Source organism: Schistocerca americana, chromosome 1 (assembly GCF_021461395.2).
Source record: "Schistocerca americana isolate TAMUIC-IGC-003095 chromosome 1, iqSchAmer2.1, whole genome shotgun sequence".
Classification (NCBI taxonomy): Eukaryota; Metazoa; Arthropoda; class Insecta; order Orthoptera; family Acrididae; genus Schistocerca; species Schistocerca americana.
This window is the reverse complement of record NC_060119.1, coordinates 680,739,529-680,757,949: the sequence shown is the minus strand read 5'-3', so window position 1 is coordinate 680,757,949 and position 18,421 is coordinate 680,739,529. Positions and strand designations below refer to the sequence as shown.

The following is an 18,421-nucleotide window of genomic DNA, read 5'->3' as shown; positions in this document are numbered from 1 at the left end:
TGGTCATCAGTCCCCTAAACTTAGAACTACTTAAACCTAACTAACCTAAGGACATCACACAACACCCAGTCATCACGAGGCAGAGAAAATCCATGACTTCTGAAATATACCAAGAAAACACTACCACGAACCCAGAGGGCACACGACTTCCTACCTAGCCTCGGAAAAGCTGTTGGCTGACTGATCGACTTTGAATGCTTGTGACATTATGAGCGGCTAGCTCCCTAAAAACTCTGGTAGCGCTAAGCTTTACCCCACGAGACAGCTGGCCACCACTGGGCCAGCTGTTTCTTCTTCTTGGGAGAAGCGCAAGCCACCGGCTGGGTACAAGCTTAGGTAAGAAGCGGTGGGAATTTCCCAGCTGGACGGGGCAGTGTGGGACAGTAAACGGTGTGCTTACTCAGTGAGCTACGACGGTGGCCACGGCAACTTGGAATGCGGAAACAGATGTATAATATTTACTTAAAACACATAAAATGCCTTACACTCGTCTTACGATAGAACTACATGCAGCTTATGAATTGCTGTATTGAGACGAGCTCATTGCAAATTATACCAAGTCTGTAGGCTCAATATTTATAAAGTCTACATCTACATCTACATCAACAGAGATAAACCGTACGGTACGTGCCTGTATTCCTCCATATAAACCCCAATTTTTCTTATTTTATCTTCGTGGTCCTTACACTCAACGTATGTTGGAAGAAGTAGAATCGTTCGGTAGTCAGCTAAAATGCCGGTTCCCTAAACTTTCTCAAGTGTTTCTCGATAAGAACTTTGCCTTCCCTCCAGGTATTCCGATTTGAGTTCTCGAATTATCTCCGTAACACTTAAGAGTTGCTCGAACCTATCGATAGCAAATGCAGCAGCCCACCTCTGAGTTGCTTCGATGTCCTCCTTCAATTCGACCTATTACGGATACCAAACACTCGAGCAGTACTCAAGAATAAATCACACCAGCGTCCTATATCCTGTCTCCTTGACAGGTGAACCACTCTTTCCTAAAATTCTCCAAATAAACCGAAGTCGACCATTCGCTTTCCCTACATTTCTCACATTCTCGTTCCACCTCATATCGCTTTGCAACGTTATGCCCAGATATTTAAACGACTCGGCTGTGTCAAGCTGGACACTACTAATACTGTATCCGTACATTACAAGTTTGATCTTCATACTGGTCCGCATTAAATTTTTCTACGTTTAGGGCTAGCTGCCATTCATCACACCAACTGGGAATTTTGTCTAAGTCGTCTAGTATCGTCCCACAGTCACTCAACTTCGATACCTTATCGTACACCACGGCATCATCAGCAAACAACCGCAGATTGCTGCCCACACTGTCCGCCAAATTATTTATGTGTATAGAGAACAACAGCAGTCCTGTCACACTTCCCTGGGGCACTCCTGACAGTACTCTTGCCTCTTATGAACTCTCGCCGTCGAGGACAACATACTGGGTTCTATGATTTAAGAAGTCTTCGAGCCATTAACATATCTGTCAACTTATCCTATGTGCTCGTACCTTCGTTAACAGCCTGCAATGGGGCGCCGTGCGAAATACTTTCCGGAAATCCAGAAATATGGAATCTACATGTTGCCCTTTCATCCATAGTTCTCAGTACATCATTTGAGAAAAGGTCAAGCTGAGTTTCGCGTAAGCGATGCTTTCTAAAACCATGCGAATTCGTCAGTCTCAAAATTGTTTACTATATTCGAACTGAGACTATTTTCGAGGATTCTAAAGCGAACAGAACTTAGCCATATCTGTCTGTAGTTCTTTGGGTCCGTTCTTTTACTCTTCTTATATACTAGAGTCAACTGCGCCTTTTTCCAGTCACTTGGGACTTCGTGCTGGGTGAGAGATTCACGATAAATGCAAGCTTGGTAAGGGGCCAGTACCGTAGAGTACTTTTTGTAAAATAGAGTTGGCACTCCAGCCGGAACTGCTGATTTATTTGCTTTCAAATCTTTCAGCTATTTCTCTACACCTGGTATGCTTATTACTATGCCGTTAAGACGACAGTCTGTTCGACGGTCAAATGTTATATTTGTAACGATTGTCCTGTGTGAGAGATTTCTTGAACGCGAAATTTAACGCTTAGGCTGTCGTTTTTCTATCTTCTAGTGTCACATCAGACTGGTCAACAACGGACTCTCTGCCTTTGAAGTAAAAATAAATGTACGTCTTGTGGGCTGTTAGCTGCGAGGAAGTGAATCACAATATCTTAGGTCAATACGTCGGTGAATCAGGAACTGATTGTCTAATAACACAACAAGCGTTCTGTCGGCTCAAAACACCATGTCCCCACGGTACAGGCCCAGTCTCGACGTAGCTCGAGTACAGCAGTTGGTAGCTCAACGTAGCAACGGAGGAGATGATACCCGCTAGGTGGGCTGGCGCCGGCCGACAAGCCGCTGGATGACTGTTATTGCCCAGAGGGCTTGTCTGTGGAGTCGTGTGCTGGAATAAATACAATTGAGGGGCCAGCATATGGTGAGACCCATTTTTGGGCACGTTTCCCTCGTCCGCACTGACTGCACTCTCCTGCAACCACATCATTGCTACTTGGCGGCTAGGCATGCGTTCGGAATTGCAGCAGTGGCATTCGGCGACTAGCCCCTGCGACTTGTGGCGTAGACCACCCGCGATGCAGTGCTGTTATGCTGGTGGGCTATGAGCCCCAATATAGCACTGAGTTTTTGCTACTGCTTTATTCATGAATTAGTGGGCGGCTGTAAGGAATGTTCGCCCTTGCTGCTGTGTGTAAAGGCTCTGCTTGCACTATGTAATTACATTTTTTGCTCCTGATGTAGCTATTATTCAGATGATTTATGAAATTTAACTATATAAGACCATCATTCACATGTACATTTGCATATTGCTGAAATAAATTTCTAGCTCAGCTTGAAAACAACATAATTTAGTTTACATTATTATCCAACTAGATATAATTTAAATATTGCATCCTTATTCAGTTTGCTATTTAATACATACTTTATGTATTTTTACTTGTCTCCCTGCTAATAAAAGATTTCAAGATTACGGCGGATATCAGCGATCAATAATTAAGTCTTAGGCCATGCATTCCCTCAATGTCAGGTTGTCGAGTCGCAACTGAGAAACTTATAGGCATAAGAATGTTTCATCCAATGCTCCAAACTGCTCCACGAAATAATTCAACATTTACGCCTTTCAGACATTCAGAACGAGAAGCATAATGTCGGCATGTTCACTGACCATTTTCTCCTCTCATTAACAGAGCTTCTGCAAGGAGCTGCCTACTGGTAGGATCTTTAGTAATTATTCTGCAGCGTGCATTGAAAAGCACCGGCCTACACGGGAAGACACAACCCTTTAAGCCGACTGCGTAGACCGCAACACGTTTAGGAGTATTATGGAAACATCGTCCCGCACCCTGCGGGCTGGAAAACACTCTTTCTCCCCCATCCCACCCTCCCCCTCTCCCTTGATGTTGTCTCTGACGAACACAATAGCCACCTGACGAGCGCACAGCCGTGGCCCGGAACTTACACTCAGTATTACACGAAGAAGGGTTTCCTAAACTTTTCCTTTGACGGATCAGTCTCAGAATCTTGCTACTTTGATGGAACACTTCGTCTTTTTCAAAGGTTAATATTTTTAAAAATAGAAAAACTTGTCTTAGTCCGTGATTAATTCGATTTTACATCATAACTAAGAGCACAGAAATCATAATAATTTTTTTTTAAATGGTCACTATCATCAAAATGTCGGGAACGAAACACCATGATATTAATTGTTTTTCACCGAGTACTTATTCACCTCTGGCGGAACACCAGCGTTTTGCGGACCACAATTTGGGAACGCTGAACTAGACATCGGCTCAGCCCTCGTGCTGTCCTAGCGACAAAGTACTCTCTCGAGATGGCGACGCTCTTTTGGGGTGGGCGTGTGCCGAAAATATATATCTTACAGTTCACCACTTTATATCCGGTAACATATTTGCCCTGTCGCAGTACGATTGTACAGTCGAAGAAGTAAAACAAGATAGTGTACACGCATAGGTCACCCTTTGGCACATTACTTTAGCGAAGTGAGTGTGCTTAGGTGAGAAACTGTGGTGAACGTATCTCAAGTGTAAGGTCGTGTTCGTGGGTTTTTCGAGATGAAAACATAGATACGCAGCACGAAACAGCACGTCGGCCTATGGATGCGCTTCTGGCCGCTGCTGAGCTTGAGGTCGGCATGTGACTGATGGATCACGGTCTACGTCAATCTCTGTTACATACTGCAGTGCAGAGGGTATTTCGTTATAATACTAGTGACTTTCTGTCACGTGTTCTTCTTGTATGGAGTGACAGAAAGACAATTCTTCGTATGACTCGGCTTGTATAAGACAGCCTAAAAAGCTCTACCTTCGTAGATGTTAAGAAAGATCAGTGGGAAAGCATATTGTAAGAAATGAAATTTATTTCAAGCACTCCAATTCCCGAACAAATCGAAGAAATTTTGGTATTTTTAATTTCATTAAATTTTCGTTTACACTGTATTTTTTCTTGATATACACCAAGTATGAAACTAATTTATATTTCTCACACCAAAGTACATGGAAACCTTTTAGAAGCAGCTACATCCACCTCAGTTATGACCCGAACTACCAGTAACTGCGCACACCAGTTTGAAAGAAGACATAGACTTTCAAATGCCTTGGAAATAGTAGGAAAGCAAATATCGCATTAGCAACTAGAGGGGAGAGTTAAGAAAACTTGGATAACCTGCAGATATATACTGAAGACATGGATGTCACCAAGAGTAATGACAGAGATATTTTGTTGTTTAATACTAAAGTATAACTGCGTGTTCAACGTATGCCGTTAAACCTCGCAGTTTCCTGCTGGTTCTATAAATTAGTGTAGCGAACAAATACGAAACTGTATTAAAGGTCGTTCCCGCTCACCAGCAATCGCCATCGTCTGCAGTGATATACATCGTCACACCGCACACGGCGAGGACCTCATCGACTTCTCATAGCATACACACAAACAAACAGGCACTAGACTTTCGCATTTTTTGGCTGGGAGATATCGTCTCAGAATTGCATAAGAAATAAAGATCTCCCCCCGCCCTACACCCTCCTTCCCATCGGTTCTGACCATTGTGTCCGGGATGCTTCCCTTGGTTGTAAGACAAATGCCGAAACTGAAAATCCCCTCCCAGACATTCCCAAATGCGACTGCCTTGGCCCCAGTCCCAGCAAACGTGGTTTTTGGGTGAAAGGACCCTGACTCTACGATCGGTGAGAACTTGAATTACTTTTACGGGTAGAAAATGAAAAATATTCAAAAAAGATTATTACTGTGACTTTTCCAATTAATCGGTTCCTTGAAGATTCAGACATCAACAAACTGCAATGTCTTTAGCATTCTTCGATAGTTATTACAATGGTTTTGCGGAAGTAATGTTCACATATAGTCCATGATTAACTTCATAAACGACTTAACAAAGCGAGTATAGTGGAAAGAAGGGAGCTTAGCACACAGCTGACTCTAATAAATTCGTGTACGTAAGTTTTTCGCATATCGGCTGCCTCAGCCACAAATGTGTTAAAAGACAATTCCATTTTTCACCTTAAGTCTGTTATGATAGCAGTTCTTTACTTCACACAATCAACGGCAGCAGTAATCTTACATAAAACATTATCATCTACTTAAAAGCTACAGGGAGAGCCCATAAAGTTTTCATCTACCCTGACGACTGGTGCATACTGAATCTGGTCAGAACTGGCAGGGCCAGATATAGAGCACTGCTGCACCAGTGCTGATGGAAGCCGCTCCTCGGTTGTGACTGCCGTGAAAAGAAGCAAACTGTGCATCATAAAACATTTTAATGATCCCTCACAGTGTTCAGAGCGTCAGTGGGAGACCTTCACAATTTGTCTACAGAAGCTTTTAGCTAAATTGCAAACCTGAACTTTGGACTACGAATTCATGATCTTGAGATTTTATGTATCTGTGTAGAACTGTATATATTTGTTGCTAATAGTTGTCTAGCATTTTGTGTTGTCATCATATGATAAATAAATAAATTTTAATCAGCTGATTTCGGTGATGAGCAGTTTTTAAGTGCTTACTCATACCCTCGTCATTTTATACAGTCTTCCTGTGTGCGTGTATGTTATGTTCGCCTGTTATTTAAATATATAACCACTGACTTAGTAGGATCGAACGGGAACAACGGCCTCTAGTCGCCAACGATTCAAATAACACATTTCAATAACACTGCTACCACACTGGCATGCCAAAGTAAACATAACCTCTCGAGACCTATTGCACAGAACCTTGCTCTGTGTTGTTAAGATGTACGACGCAATTTTCCTTCGGAAATATGCATGTTCGAAGGAATATTGCATCGTACTTATTAGTAACACAGGCACTGGCGTATCGTGTACATCCGCCGACACACGGCAGCGATTTTCAATTAAAATGCCCCTCCGGTATGGGTATTACGCATGAACTATGGCTAATGGAAGTTTGGGCATGACCGCGAGTGGTGCACGGATAGCCAAAGCAGTTAAGGCGACCGCGCGCGTTTAGGGCAATATTGACGTTCCAGTCCCGCTCTGGGACAGATTTTTGTTGTCGTCATTCCATTAGACAGTTGACGGTGTTTCGTATTCGCAACTGCGGTTACATTTCAAGAAATTCTTATTCCAAACAAAGAAAAAACATATTCAGCAAGAGCAGGCATTGCCTGCAGGGAAAGCAACTACTGTTGAAATTAAGTTTCTACGAGAGCCACAAGTCGCACTCAGTATTTTTCATTGATCGATTTCGCTCAGTTGACTAGAGCAGCGTCCGAAACTGTGGAATTTACACTGTGGAGTTTACAGTGTATTACAGTATGCAATTTTAAATTGACATGAAAGAACATATTCAGTTTACATTACGATAACATACGTTCATATAGTTGGCTGATTACATTACCGATGTCAGAGATTAAGTTGATTGTGTAGTAGTATTTGTAACTCCCACTGTCATGTGCATCCAAATATGACACTCTATTTTGTGTAAATTAATTGTAGAGAGAGGGAAAGAAACGAAAGGAAAGAGAAGGAACTAATGATACGAGCAACATCGGGACTTTACCTGGAATCAGCAGTGACGAAAGAAAATGTGTGCTGGAGTAGGTCTCGAACCCATGAATTCGCGCTTACGAGGCAGTTGCGATAACCACTGCACCACCGGGACACAGAGTTTATCGCCAGTGCCGGACTATTTCGGCAAGCTCCCTGGTTGACTTACACTCCCACCCAACGCTACCTATCTGCAGTCCCCTTCTACGTCCTCCAAGCTCGCTAATTTTAAATTCCACAAGATGTCGAACATAAATGTTCATCTGCAGTGAAGGTTATAGATTCATTGCTCATCGAGGCGAATCAATTACACAAATGCATTGTGTCTGTTGTTTCGGACATGACCAAAAGAACAGATACCAAGTATTCAAATAAGTAGTATGTTTTAGTGAGTATTTTTTGAGACTTTGACTCACTCAAAACAAAAATACTTCGTTTTCTTTGGATGCAAATATCCACACACGTTAGAAATACTTTTATACGAGCAACATAATCTCTGAGATCGGGAACGTAATCAGCCAATTACTTTGAACGTAAGTTATCATAATGTAAATTGAACATATTCTTTTATGTTTATTTAAGATTTCATATTGCAATATTTTGTAATTTCCTGTTTCTCTTGTGACTTTGAGTAAAACTGGTCAATAAAAAATATTGATTGCGATATGTGCTGTCATACAAATCTCAAGGAAAATTTTACATAAATTGTGGCTAATTTCACCAAAGTCGAGTTTCCAGGCTTTCTGAATAGGAAGAGCCTATACGGAGGTTTTTCATGTCAGAATCGTAACTAACAACATAATATTTGTGAATTTCAAGTCCTACAAACAGCTCATCATTTTTTTAAGTAGTTACGTAAGGGAAGTCCAGGGTACGTGAAATCCCTGGCGACCGCTGCTATACTGAGCCTAAGCTGGCGCAGGACGGTAATGTGAGACACTTCTCGCTTTTCTCTCCGCCAATGTCGTATTTTGTAATAAGGTACGCTCTTCTGCCTGCAAGCACCATCTCGCCACAGGGCAGCCAAGACGTCTTCGCGGTCCTCCTACATCATCGCTCTCTGGCAGCTCATTAAATGGGAGGTTCTCTGTGACAGAACAGATGCTAAACCTCTCTGCCGTTACTTCTTCTCCAGGCTTGTTTAGTGCAAGTTTACCTCACTTCCTTACATGTATACACACACATTTCCGTGTGCTCTTCCACAAGACTATTTGCCAAGTGCAAAGTGGTGGCACTCTCGAGGCAAAAGCCTCAAAGCGCCGAGCGCCACGAGAACGCAGACAGCAGACGGCGGAGAGCAGAGAGCGGCCCGTCCTGAGTGGTTGTTTTGTTTGTGTTGCAGCCTACCCGTCGACGGTGCGCTACGTGAACAAGACGGTGACGACGACGACGGTGGCGCTCACCAAGCCCACGCAGGACAACCCCATGCCCGGTGAGTACCGCCAGCCGTTGCGTCTCCAGCCTCTCTCAATGAAACTACGTCTATCACACTCACGGAGAACAATCCTCACATCGCTCATTCACTATAATACATTCATTAAAGCCAGTAGCTGCTTCTGTCCAATCTTCAAGCGTCTCTCGGAGAGATGGAGGAAAGTAGTGACTGTTACGTGGTACATAATTACAGATTTTCGTTCGAGTAGGATTGAAAACGCCAGCTTTCGTATTTCTACATCTACATACATAGTCCGCAATCCACCATACGGTGCGTGGTGGAGGGTACCTCGTACCACAACTAGCATCTTCTCTCCCTGTTCCACTCCCAAAGAGAACGAGGGCAAAGTGACTGCCTACATGCCTCTGTACGAGCCCTAATCTCACTTATCTTATCTTTGTGGTCTTTTCGCGAAATGTAAGTTGGCGGCAGTAAAATTGTACTGCAGTCAGCCTCAGACGCTGGTTCTCTAAATTTCTTCAGTAGTGATTCACGAAAAGAACGCCTCCTTTCCTCCAGACACTCCCACCCGAGTTCCTGAAGCATTTCCGTATCACTCGCGTGATGATCAAACCTACCAGTAACAAATCTAGCAGCCCGCCTCTGAATTGCTTCTATGTCCTCCCTCAATCCCACCTGATAGGGATCCCAAACGCTCGAGCAGTTCTCAAGAATAGGTCATATTAGTGGTTTATAAGCGGTCTCCATTACAGATGAACCACATCTTCCCAAAATTCTACCAATGAACCGAAGACGACTACCCACCTTCCCCACAACTGCCATTACATGCTTGTCCCACTTCATATCGCTCTGCAATGTTATGCCCAAATGTTTAATCGACGTGACTGTGTCAAGCGCTACACTACTAATGGAGTATTCAAACATTACGGGATTCTTTTTCCTATTCATCTGCATTAATTTACATTTATCTATATTTAGCTGCCATTCTTTACATCAATCACAAATCCTGTGACTCTTCATGAGAAAGGCTGCAGGAATAGCTTTCTGAGCCTCATCTTTGGTTTTGTACCTACCTGAGAGTACTGGTGAGTCTAGAAAATCTCACGTGTTTCTAGACTCGCGGAAGGAAAAATCCTGACTTCACCACTCATCGTACAGTGAAAGCAACGTCTGTACAGACATCGCATTTAACTTATAACTCTGACCCATAAATTTTAAAAGTTACTTCTCTACTTTGTAAATCACCACTACTGTGGAACTGGTGGACGGTTAGAAAATTTTACTGTTATCAGAGATGCAAAAGTGGAAGATAGGTGTAAAAGGTTGACTACGTCATACACCGAGAGCCACTTAACGGCGTGTGGCGGAGGGTACTTCTGGTACCAATAACTAAACACCCCTTCCCTGTTCTATTAGCGAATGGCGCGAGAAAAGAATGGTTGTCGGTAAGCCTCTGTATTGGCTCTAATTCTCGAATTTTCTTGACCTGGTCATTTCGGAGATGTATGTGGGAGGAAGTAACATGTTTCCCGACTCTTCCTGGAATGTATTCTCTCGAAATTTCAGTAGTAAACCTCGCTGTGGTGCACAACGCCTCTCTTGTAGCGTCTGGCACTGGACTTTGTTGAACAGTTCTTCTGACGCTCTCGCGCCGACTGAACGATCCCGACTCGAGATGACTGGGAGTTTGTGTTTTCCTCATCATTTCATCACCATTCATGGAAGTGGCGAGATTGGACTGAGCAAAGGTTGGGAATTTGTACGGGCGCTGATACCCGCGCAGTTGAGCGCCCCAAAACCCAAGCATCATCACCTGCAGCATCATAAACGATCCCGCGGCGAAACACACCGCTCTTCTTTGCATCTTTCCTATCCTGTCTATCAGTGCTCTCTAGAATCGGTCCAACTAGCACCTACAAGACGCCACTTCCTTCGTGGATGATTACATTTCCTTAAGATTTTCCCTGTGAAGCTCAGTCTGGCATCTCCTTTTCCTACTATTCGTTTTATGTGGCCATTCCACTTAAGGTCACTCCGGACAGTTACTCCTAGCTGTTTTACGGTATTTACTGTTTCCAGCAGTTTATCATCAATAGTGCAGTTGTACAGTAGTGGTTTTCTTTTGCTATATATACGCAATATGCTACCTTTTTTTTACGTTCACGGACAACTGCAGATCGATCCTGTCTTCTAGCGTTCATACTTTCCTATAGACAACCTCATTATCCGTAAACAGTCTTAAGGAGCGTCTGATGGTTTCTGACTTCTACCTCCAGGGATGAGACCCCTTCAGTTCAAGTGACAACTCTTTCACGGGGGTGGATGAGCAAGTGAAACAAGACGTACTTTGATGCCCCTAGAAGTGCCCTTGGGATGAGAATGGCTAAACTGAAAACATCGCGACGTCCTTGTGCCACTAGACAAATCTCACAAGCACGGCAGGTCCTGAGAAGAGGAATTCCTAGCAACGTACTCACACTGGGATTTCCACGTAGGCACGTTTTCGGAATAGTGATGTTGTGTGTTATTAAATAAGAAGTAGAGCAAAAGAGAGCTCCACTTCGTTGATTTACTGGCGAACACGTAGCCGCAAGATGAACAGTAAGTTGTGTTAGGAGAGTAAGTCTGACCGCTGACACACCCTGGTGAGCGCCTCACGATTTCTCGCCTCCCAGTCTACGAACCGAGCACGGCTTTCGCCGGCTCGACGCGGGCTGCGTGGCGGGGAGAACAGTTTCAGACAGGGACGTCGCGCCTTCACGTAATACCCAAAGGGAGGCTCTCCCATCTGTCCGTCGTATCAGAAACACAGAAGAAGGGATATGGTGTAAAAAGTAAACGATTTATACTTGTTCCCTGCCAGAGCGGCGCACATATATTCTCGCTGTATGGGCCTAATGCGCAACGAAAACAGAAATAACTGCGGTTTTACTTAGGTGTGAGGCCACACTCATACAATACATTTCAAAGATATAACCACGATATAACTGTACAGAATGTTTTATCCCACAATTAAAATTTTGGCCTTAGGTCACTTTCAACAATTTTCAAGTGCTACAATTGTAACAGCTTAAAACACAATAAAAGTACAATTATCAGAAAAATACCAGGGCAGACAGTTAAATTAATGTATGGGCGGCATGATTCCTTCTCTGACTTACGTATCACAATCGTTAGATTTGACTAAAACAAAAATCGTCGTCAAAATTTGTATCTTCGCTTACATAAACCAATTTTGTCGAAATTAAATGAGAGAACACTTCTGTAATAGGCTAATGTACTGACAGTTAGCATGACTTATTCACTTGATACGGTAGTGGAATAAAATAGAAGACCAAATCACAGGTTTAAACTTCGCTATACTGTGTCTAAGCAGCCACTGGCATAAACATAAGAGAAACTATCGTCAAAGACCATCATAAAGACATCCCAGTTGGCACAATGTAATCTGTGGATGTTATAGGAGTAGGTAGTGGGACGCATTATTATAGAAGCTGGTTACATTATTTTTGAAGTGGGCAGAAGATGCCATTGTTTACTTTACATGGCGTGAAGTGCCAACATCCAAGAGAGCATGTAAAAATGCGACTTACACCATTGTAATTAAAGATACATGGCAGTACATGTTGCAAGAGAGTGAAATATTTGATACATGGTCAGTTATAAAATAAGCAGTTATACATTGTTATGAACTACAATCATGTTTAAAAATCGGTCAGTTGCGTAAAATAAATGGTCACAAACATCACTGGAGATTAAAACACTTTACATAAAAGCGTCAATGCTACACAAGTGATGTAAAAAGTGGGAGAGGGGGGGGGGGGGGGGAGTGGAGGAGAGCGTAGTGATTTAGGCAATGGTGCACATTAGGATTAACAAGTATGGATCAAAGGTATTAAACAAGTAAAGGATGGAGAGATATTGATGTATATAGGCGGGGAGGAAAGATGAGGTAGTCAGATTAAGTAGATGAGGTGATTCAAATGGTTCAAATGGCTCTGAGCGCTATGGGACTCAACATCTGAGGTCATCAGTCCCATAGAACTTAGAACTACTTAAACGTAACTAACCTAAGGACATCACACACATCCATGCCCGAGACAGGATTCGAACCTGCGACCGTAGTGGTCACGCGGTTCCAAACTGCAGCGCCTAGAACCGCTTGGTCAGATGAGTTGAAGGGAGAGGGGCGGTTGGGAGGGGGGCGGGGGGTGGAGAGGAAGAGAAGAGCCAACAGCCAATGTGCACAATGTTTACAGTGTTACCCATATATACAACTACACTCCAGTTTTATTTACACAGGTGTTTAAAAAGAACAGGACAGTTCTTCACCATAAATATAAAAATGTGGTACACAACACCAGTTGTTCCATTTTTTTAAAAGTACATTACAGTACAATCTTCACTTTTCGGGTAAAGTTTCATATTTGGCGCTTCACACCATATAATGCCTACTTCAAAGATAACGTAACCAGCTCGTGTAATAAAGAGTCCCACTACCTGCTCCCATGACATACCACAGATTACATGATGCAAACTGGGATGTCTTTATGATGGTCTTTGACGATCGTTTCACTTATGTTTATGCCAGTGGATGCTTAGATACAGTGTAGCGGGGTTTAAACCTGTGATTTGGTCGTCTGTTTTATTCCACAACCGTATCAAGCGAATAAGTCATGTTGCTACACAACATTGCCACACTACGGTACCACGTCCACAACTTCACACTGCCTGCTCACGACTGGTCGAATGCGAGTCCTTTGTTTGCAGTTGTTAGTTCAGACTGCCAGCGTAGCTACTGCTCTGAAGTCGCTTGTACCCCAGGAACAAAATCAGTCTCCTAATGTTTTGGTCGGACTGCGGACATATGAAATACGTATCTTTAAAGTAAGTTTATTCTTGTATTGAATAGCTCAGGTCGCTTTCAGTCACGACGGACCATTCATTGTGGATGATTCTCTGTGGTCATCACTACGTTACTTGGCAATATCAAGCCACAAATAATGAAAACAGTTGGTGCGGGGGGGGGGGGGGGAGGATGGGAGGATGATAGCTAGGAGAATATTCCTCAGGACCTCTAATCAGTACACTTCCCTAAAAAAATACGCTCATAGTTTCCACGCAGGAGAGTGCAGCAAGGTAAGTAAGAGATTTCTTCCGGATACTTAATTTTCGTCAATTTTTACATGTTCCTTATATTTCAATAACTGAGTCAGAAAATAAAGCGTTATGAGTACCACCCTACAGTAAATCTGAAAATGTATGAGGAACGAAAGCTTGAAATCCTGACTCCTTTGAAACTGTGTTTTCTGAGTCACTTAAATCCTTTACACTGATCTCTCACTTTTGTAACATATGCTTGCTTTCTGTGTTTGTGAACTTAGTCTCTGTGACGCATGAACCTTTTGCATGGGGTATAAGTAGCGCAGATAAGGTAAATCGCATTAAGAACCGGAAACGTTTGATGTCAGTACAAAAGGAATTACGTTAAAAGCACTTTTAAAATTACAAGCTTTTATAGAATTGGACCGTAATTCTCCAGCTATTGATCTTGAATGAGATGCTGCACAGGTGGAACAAGTTTCCATGCCGTACTCGGAACAGTTTTATTACGTTTCAATTGTTTACAGTCGAGCGACAAAAATTCACTGCATTACTGAAGGTCAAAGTTTAAAATACACCCAACAGCAAGTTCATTATAGTTTTAGCCAAATCCGACATGTATGGGGCGGGCCTAGGCACTTCTCAGTGAAGTAAGTGTTCCACGCACCCGCCTGAATGTATTTAGTGAAATCAAAACTAAATGTAATCTAGAATGGCGAGACGGGCTTTTACGGTCTTTTCCACTATACCACTTGGTTTGGTGGCAGTCAATGGACCAGCTTCTGTAGTAAGCAGTAGAAGTAGGTGAGACTACTTTGCACTACCGGTGTTCACGAGGTTACTACTTTATGATAGGTTAGGAACGTATTCGGGTGTACTAGCGGTGAATGATTTGTTATAATTCTTTTTAAGAATGAAACACGGTACAGATGACTCATTACACGCTACTGAGGGACTTGATGAACGCTATCAGTAGATGTTCAGCGAGTGAGTTTTTAAATGCGCTTATGTGAGATCAAAAGGTGGAGAATAATAGCCTGTGATGGGAAATCGAATGGATTACACTAAGATCACAGTAACAACTCAAAACAAATTACGATCTAAGTGTGCAGAGCTTTGGCGAATGCTTATGGTCTAGGGAAGCGATTATTTGCTAACGAGCCTTACGTAACAACAACAACACACCAGAAAAATACCGTTTTGCTCTGAGTTCATCTTCCACACAGTGTCATACAACGATGTTTCTGTAAACTGAACGTTCAAAAAAGTACCTACTTACAAGCAAAATTTGTTTCATCTTTCTCGATGTAATTACACCACTCACTCGGAACATAAAACTACAGATGAAGCATTAGCAGGAAATAATAGACTCCTTCAGATACTGTCTAATGACAAATACAATAAGTAGTATTCATACAATTCGTCAGTCATTACTATGGCGTTACGCCGTACCAAGATAAAATCAGGAAAAGTAATCATTTAAATTCAGTGAGGACGATATCTAGAACGCCAAATTCAGTATCACGTTGCCGTAAAAGTAGCTTTAATCTCAGAGGGATCTCTTCCCTTTGGTGTCAAAGGCACGTATTAGCGATTAATTCAATATTTTTATCAGTCCAATTTTCGTTTGTAGGCTGTTATTTTCGATGCTTTTGTTCTGGTAATCGCTGGACACCTGTTTTTGACACTCAAATTGTTCGAAATCAACTGAAGCACGCAATTGCTTGCATTAAAATTTATCCGTTTTGCAAACATACTTTTGAGGTGTGTTGATCTGTACTAGTTAATGGAAGTGACGTAATTCTTTACACGTTTTCAATTTTTTACTGTAATTACTGCTTTTCCTCCTTATGCACACGAAATACGCAAGCCAGAGGCAAAAGGTTTTACATTTTGAACAAATTAAATGCATCACTCTTATACTACACAGTTACTATACGTCTATAGTAGGCTACTGTCATACACTCTATCTATATCTGCTTTTAAGTTTTTATTCCTTAATATACTTATTGTTGTTGTTGTTGTGGTCTTCAGTCCTGAGACTGGTTTGATGCAGCTCTCCATGCTACTCTATCCTGTGCAAGCTTTTTCATCTCCCAGTACCTACTGCAACCTACATCCTACTGAATCTGCTTAGTGTATTCATCTCTTGGTCTCCCTCTACGATTTTTACCCTCCACGCTGCCCTCCAATACTAAATTGGTGATCCCTTGATGCCTCAGAACATGTCCTACCAACCGATCCCTTCTCCTGGTCAAGTTGTGCCACAAACGTCTCTTCTCCCCAATCCTATTCAATACTTCCTCATTAGTTATCGTGCTGTTTCAATACGCTACTAAATACCGACAAGCCAGAATTCATAATATCAGCGCATTGCTTATAGTGAATAAACGGAACTAAGCATTGTCTTTTGTGATAGCGTTATGCCGGTTGCTATGAAGAGAGAATGAACTTAATGAAAGTACTTTTCTTCGCTACTATGGAAATTCAACACAATCTCAAGAGAACCTATTTCTTATCCAACGTATTTTCAGAAAGGACACACATTATACTTTGTTCACCTCTAATGATCAGTTGGAACGAAATGAAACAGACTTCTGATTGCTGAACCCAAGAAGTCGAGAGATGAGAACTTCGATAGCTGGAGCAAGGCAAGTGGCGTAGGTTACGGAAAGCAAAGGCGGGTTAAGTGAGAAAGACAGCCTAGGAAGCATTCAAAGCCACTCTCAGTTACGTATCCACATTTCTGTCACTGTGTGGTCCCGATCTGGAATGAGTAGAACCGCGAAGCATTTAATGTCACATATGTGCAAGGTAAACACGTTCCGTTATGGTAGTTTCCAGGTGAGGAGATTATAAGCTTAAAATACGATCTTGCAAGATTATCCAAAGGTACTGAAACGTTTTAAATGGAAAACATTTTCCGAATACTGGTTGCTTTAAATGTGGGAATGGTTGGAAGACGGAGACTGCCAAGTAGAGAGAATACTCTGCAAATAATACGTGGGTAGTGCCCCGGTGTTCACCTAATCGGAGTGAGAAACTCCCGAAAACCTACATCCAAACTGGCCGGCAAACTGATCCGCGTCGTCAGACCGTCGCGCGGATTGGAATCGCGGCCGACGCATCTCCCTGAATCTCGGAAACAGTGAGCTAACTCACACGGCAGTTTGGGTTCGTCTGATCTGAGCTTTCGACAATGACTATTAAGTCGTTAACATGTAACATGGGCAGTAATGGTCGTACTACACTCCTTTGGAAAAAAGGAAATTATTTCAGTCTCTTTGGGGTACTCTACGTCCTGATAACATGCTGTCTGCTAGCTCCCAGTTAACTCCGAGTTAGCTCTAAATACGGCAAGATATCTCACAGAAATATATTTACTTTAGAAGACCTCAGTGAGGCGCAGAGCCACATATATTCGATATTCATTTCAAAGTGCTTTCAGACACGAGCAAATATTTTGCTTCTTAATTTAAGTGGAATGCCATGCAATGCTGCATGATGCATGTGCACTGTTGCGTTCTGAGTAGCGAAATAGACAGTTAGAAAACATATTTTAGTTTGATATATTCGTATGGTACACGACTGGGTGCAGCGAACTCTAGTTCTCGCCTTGCGGACGACTTGCTTTGGAGGATTCACGTCGTCGATGTCGAAGTTGTTAGTGACACCGCGACAACTCAAAGCGCAGTCGTAATTACGCCCTTTGCTAAGGATACGTGGATTTCGTTGAAGGGAAATACATGTAGCAGAGTTTTCTACCAATAATCCAGGGCTTCAAGGGTCTCGCAGCTTGGAAGTAAACATTCAGATTGACGTCTCTGTTGACGTTTTCATACAAAACTGTAGGAAGTGATAATTTGGTACCGAAACACTGATTTGCGTTTGTCGCCAAAATATTTCCATGACAATATCAGAATCGCTACAACTGATTTTCTCCTTTCAAACTGGAGCAAGCTAAAGACCCCGCATTAGGGGACCACATAATTGCTGAATCGAAATAAAGTCTACCCAACGAAGAGAGAGTCCTGGAAATTGATCGCAAGCTGACGTAAACAGCAGTTACGCACCTAATGAAAGATCCGTAGCCCAATCTACAGAACAAATTGGATGCCTTAGGAAGAACGCAATTTGCAGCTGTAAACAGGAACTCCGCACTGAATGAATTCGAAATCAGTCCGAGTTAAATTACATGAGCGACTGTAATAGTGAAGTGATGGCTGACCTGCTTTCGCTGGTCAAAACATAAACAGCTATTGTCGATGAATACATCACTGCTGATAAAATTTTCACGTGTTGTCCTTCTCGCTGTCTTAATCACTTGTTTTGATCAAAATAATGCGTACGTAATATAAGGAAAATCATTCCGATTACTACTCACGGCATGATTGAGGAATACATAAAAAAGGTTCTAGTTTTTGGAAGTACTTTTTCTTGACAAACGTCAGACGCTCTTCTTGTATGTCATAGTTCTAATACAATGCGATACACCGTCAGAATTTTCACCTAGTACCAAATATAAATTCAGTAACAGCTAGAGAAGATACATGAATACTGGAACAGAACAGCTGAAATAGTTAATTGAAAATTCTGGTAGAACACAAAATAATATTCTCGAAGAAGTTTATTATTGTTAGTTGATATATGCAATGAACTAAACTGCTTCGCTCTAGCGCTGCAGACACATTAAAAGGTATCAGGTTATGCAACAGTGACAGTAACGACTATTAGTAAAGTTAGGTCTGAGTTTCTCCCGGCATAGGCAGTTTTCAAATAATGCAGCCTTGTGTCTGCATCCATCCGAATA

The 18,421-nt window shown here is 42.3% G+C and overlaps 1 protein-coding gene across 1 annotated transcript in view; it reads left to right on the top strand.

The window, feature by feature from the left end:
- LOC124590966 (atrial natriuretic peptide-converting enzyme-like) overlaps positions 1-18,421 on the top strand; it is a 329,073-nt gene that overhangs the window by 64,411 nt on the left and 246,241 nt on the right. The window contains exon 4 of the mRNA XM_047131693.1: positions 8,455-8,544. Within this exon, the coding sequence (XP_046987649.1) occupies positions 8,455-8,544 (90 nt within the window). The remainder of the gene's footprint in view (positions 1-8,454; positions 8,545-18,421) is intronic.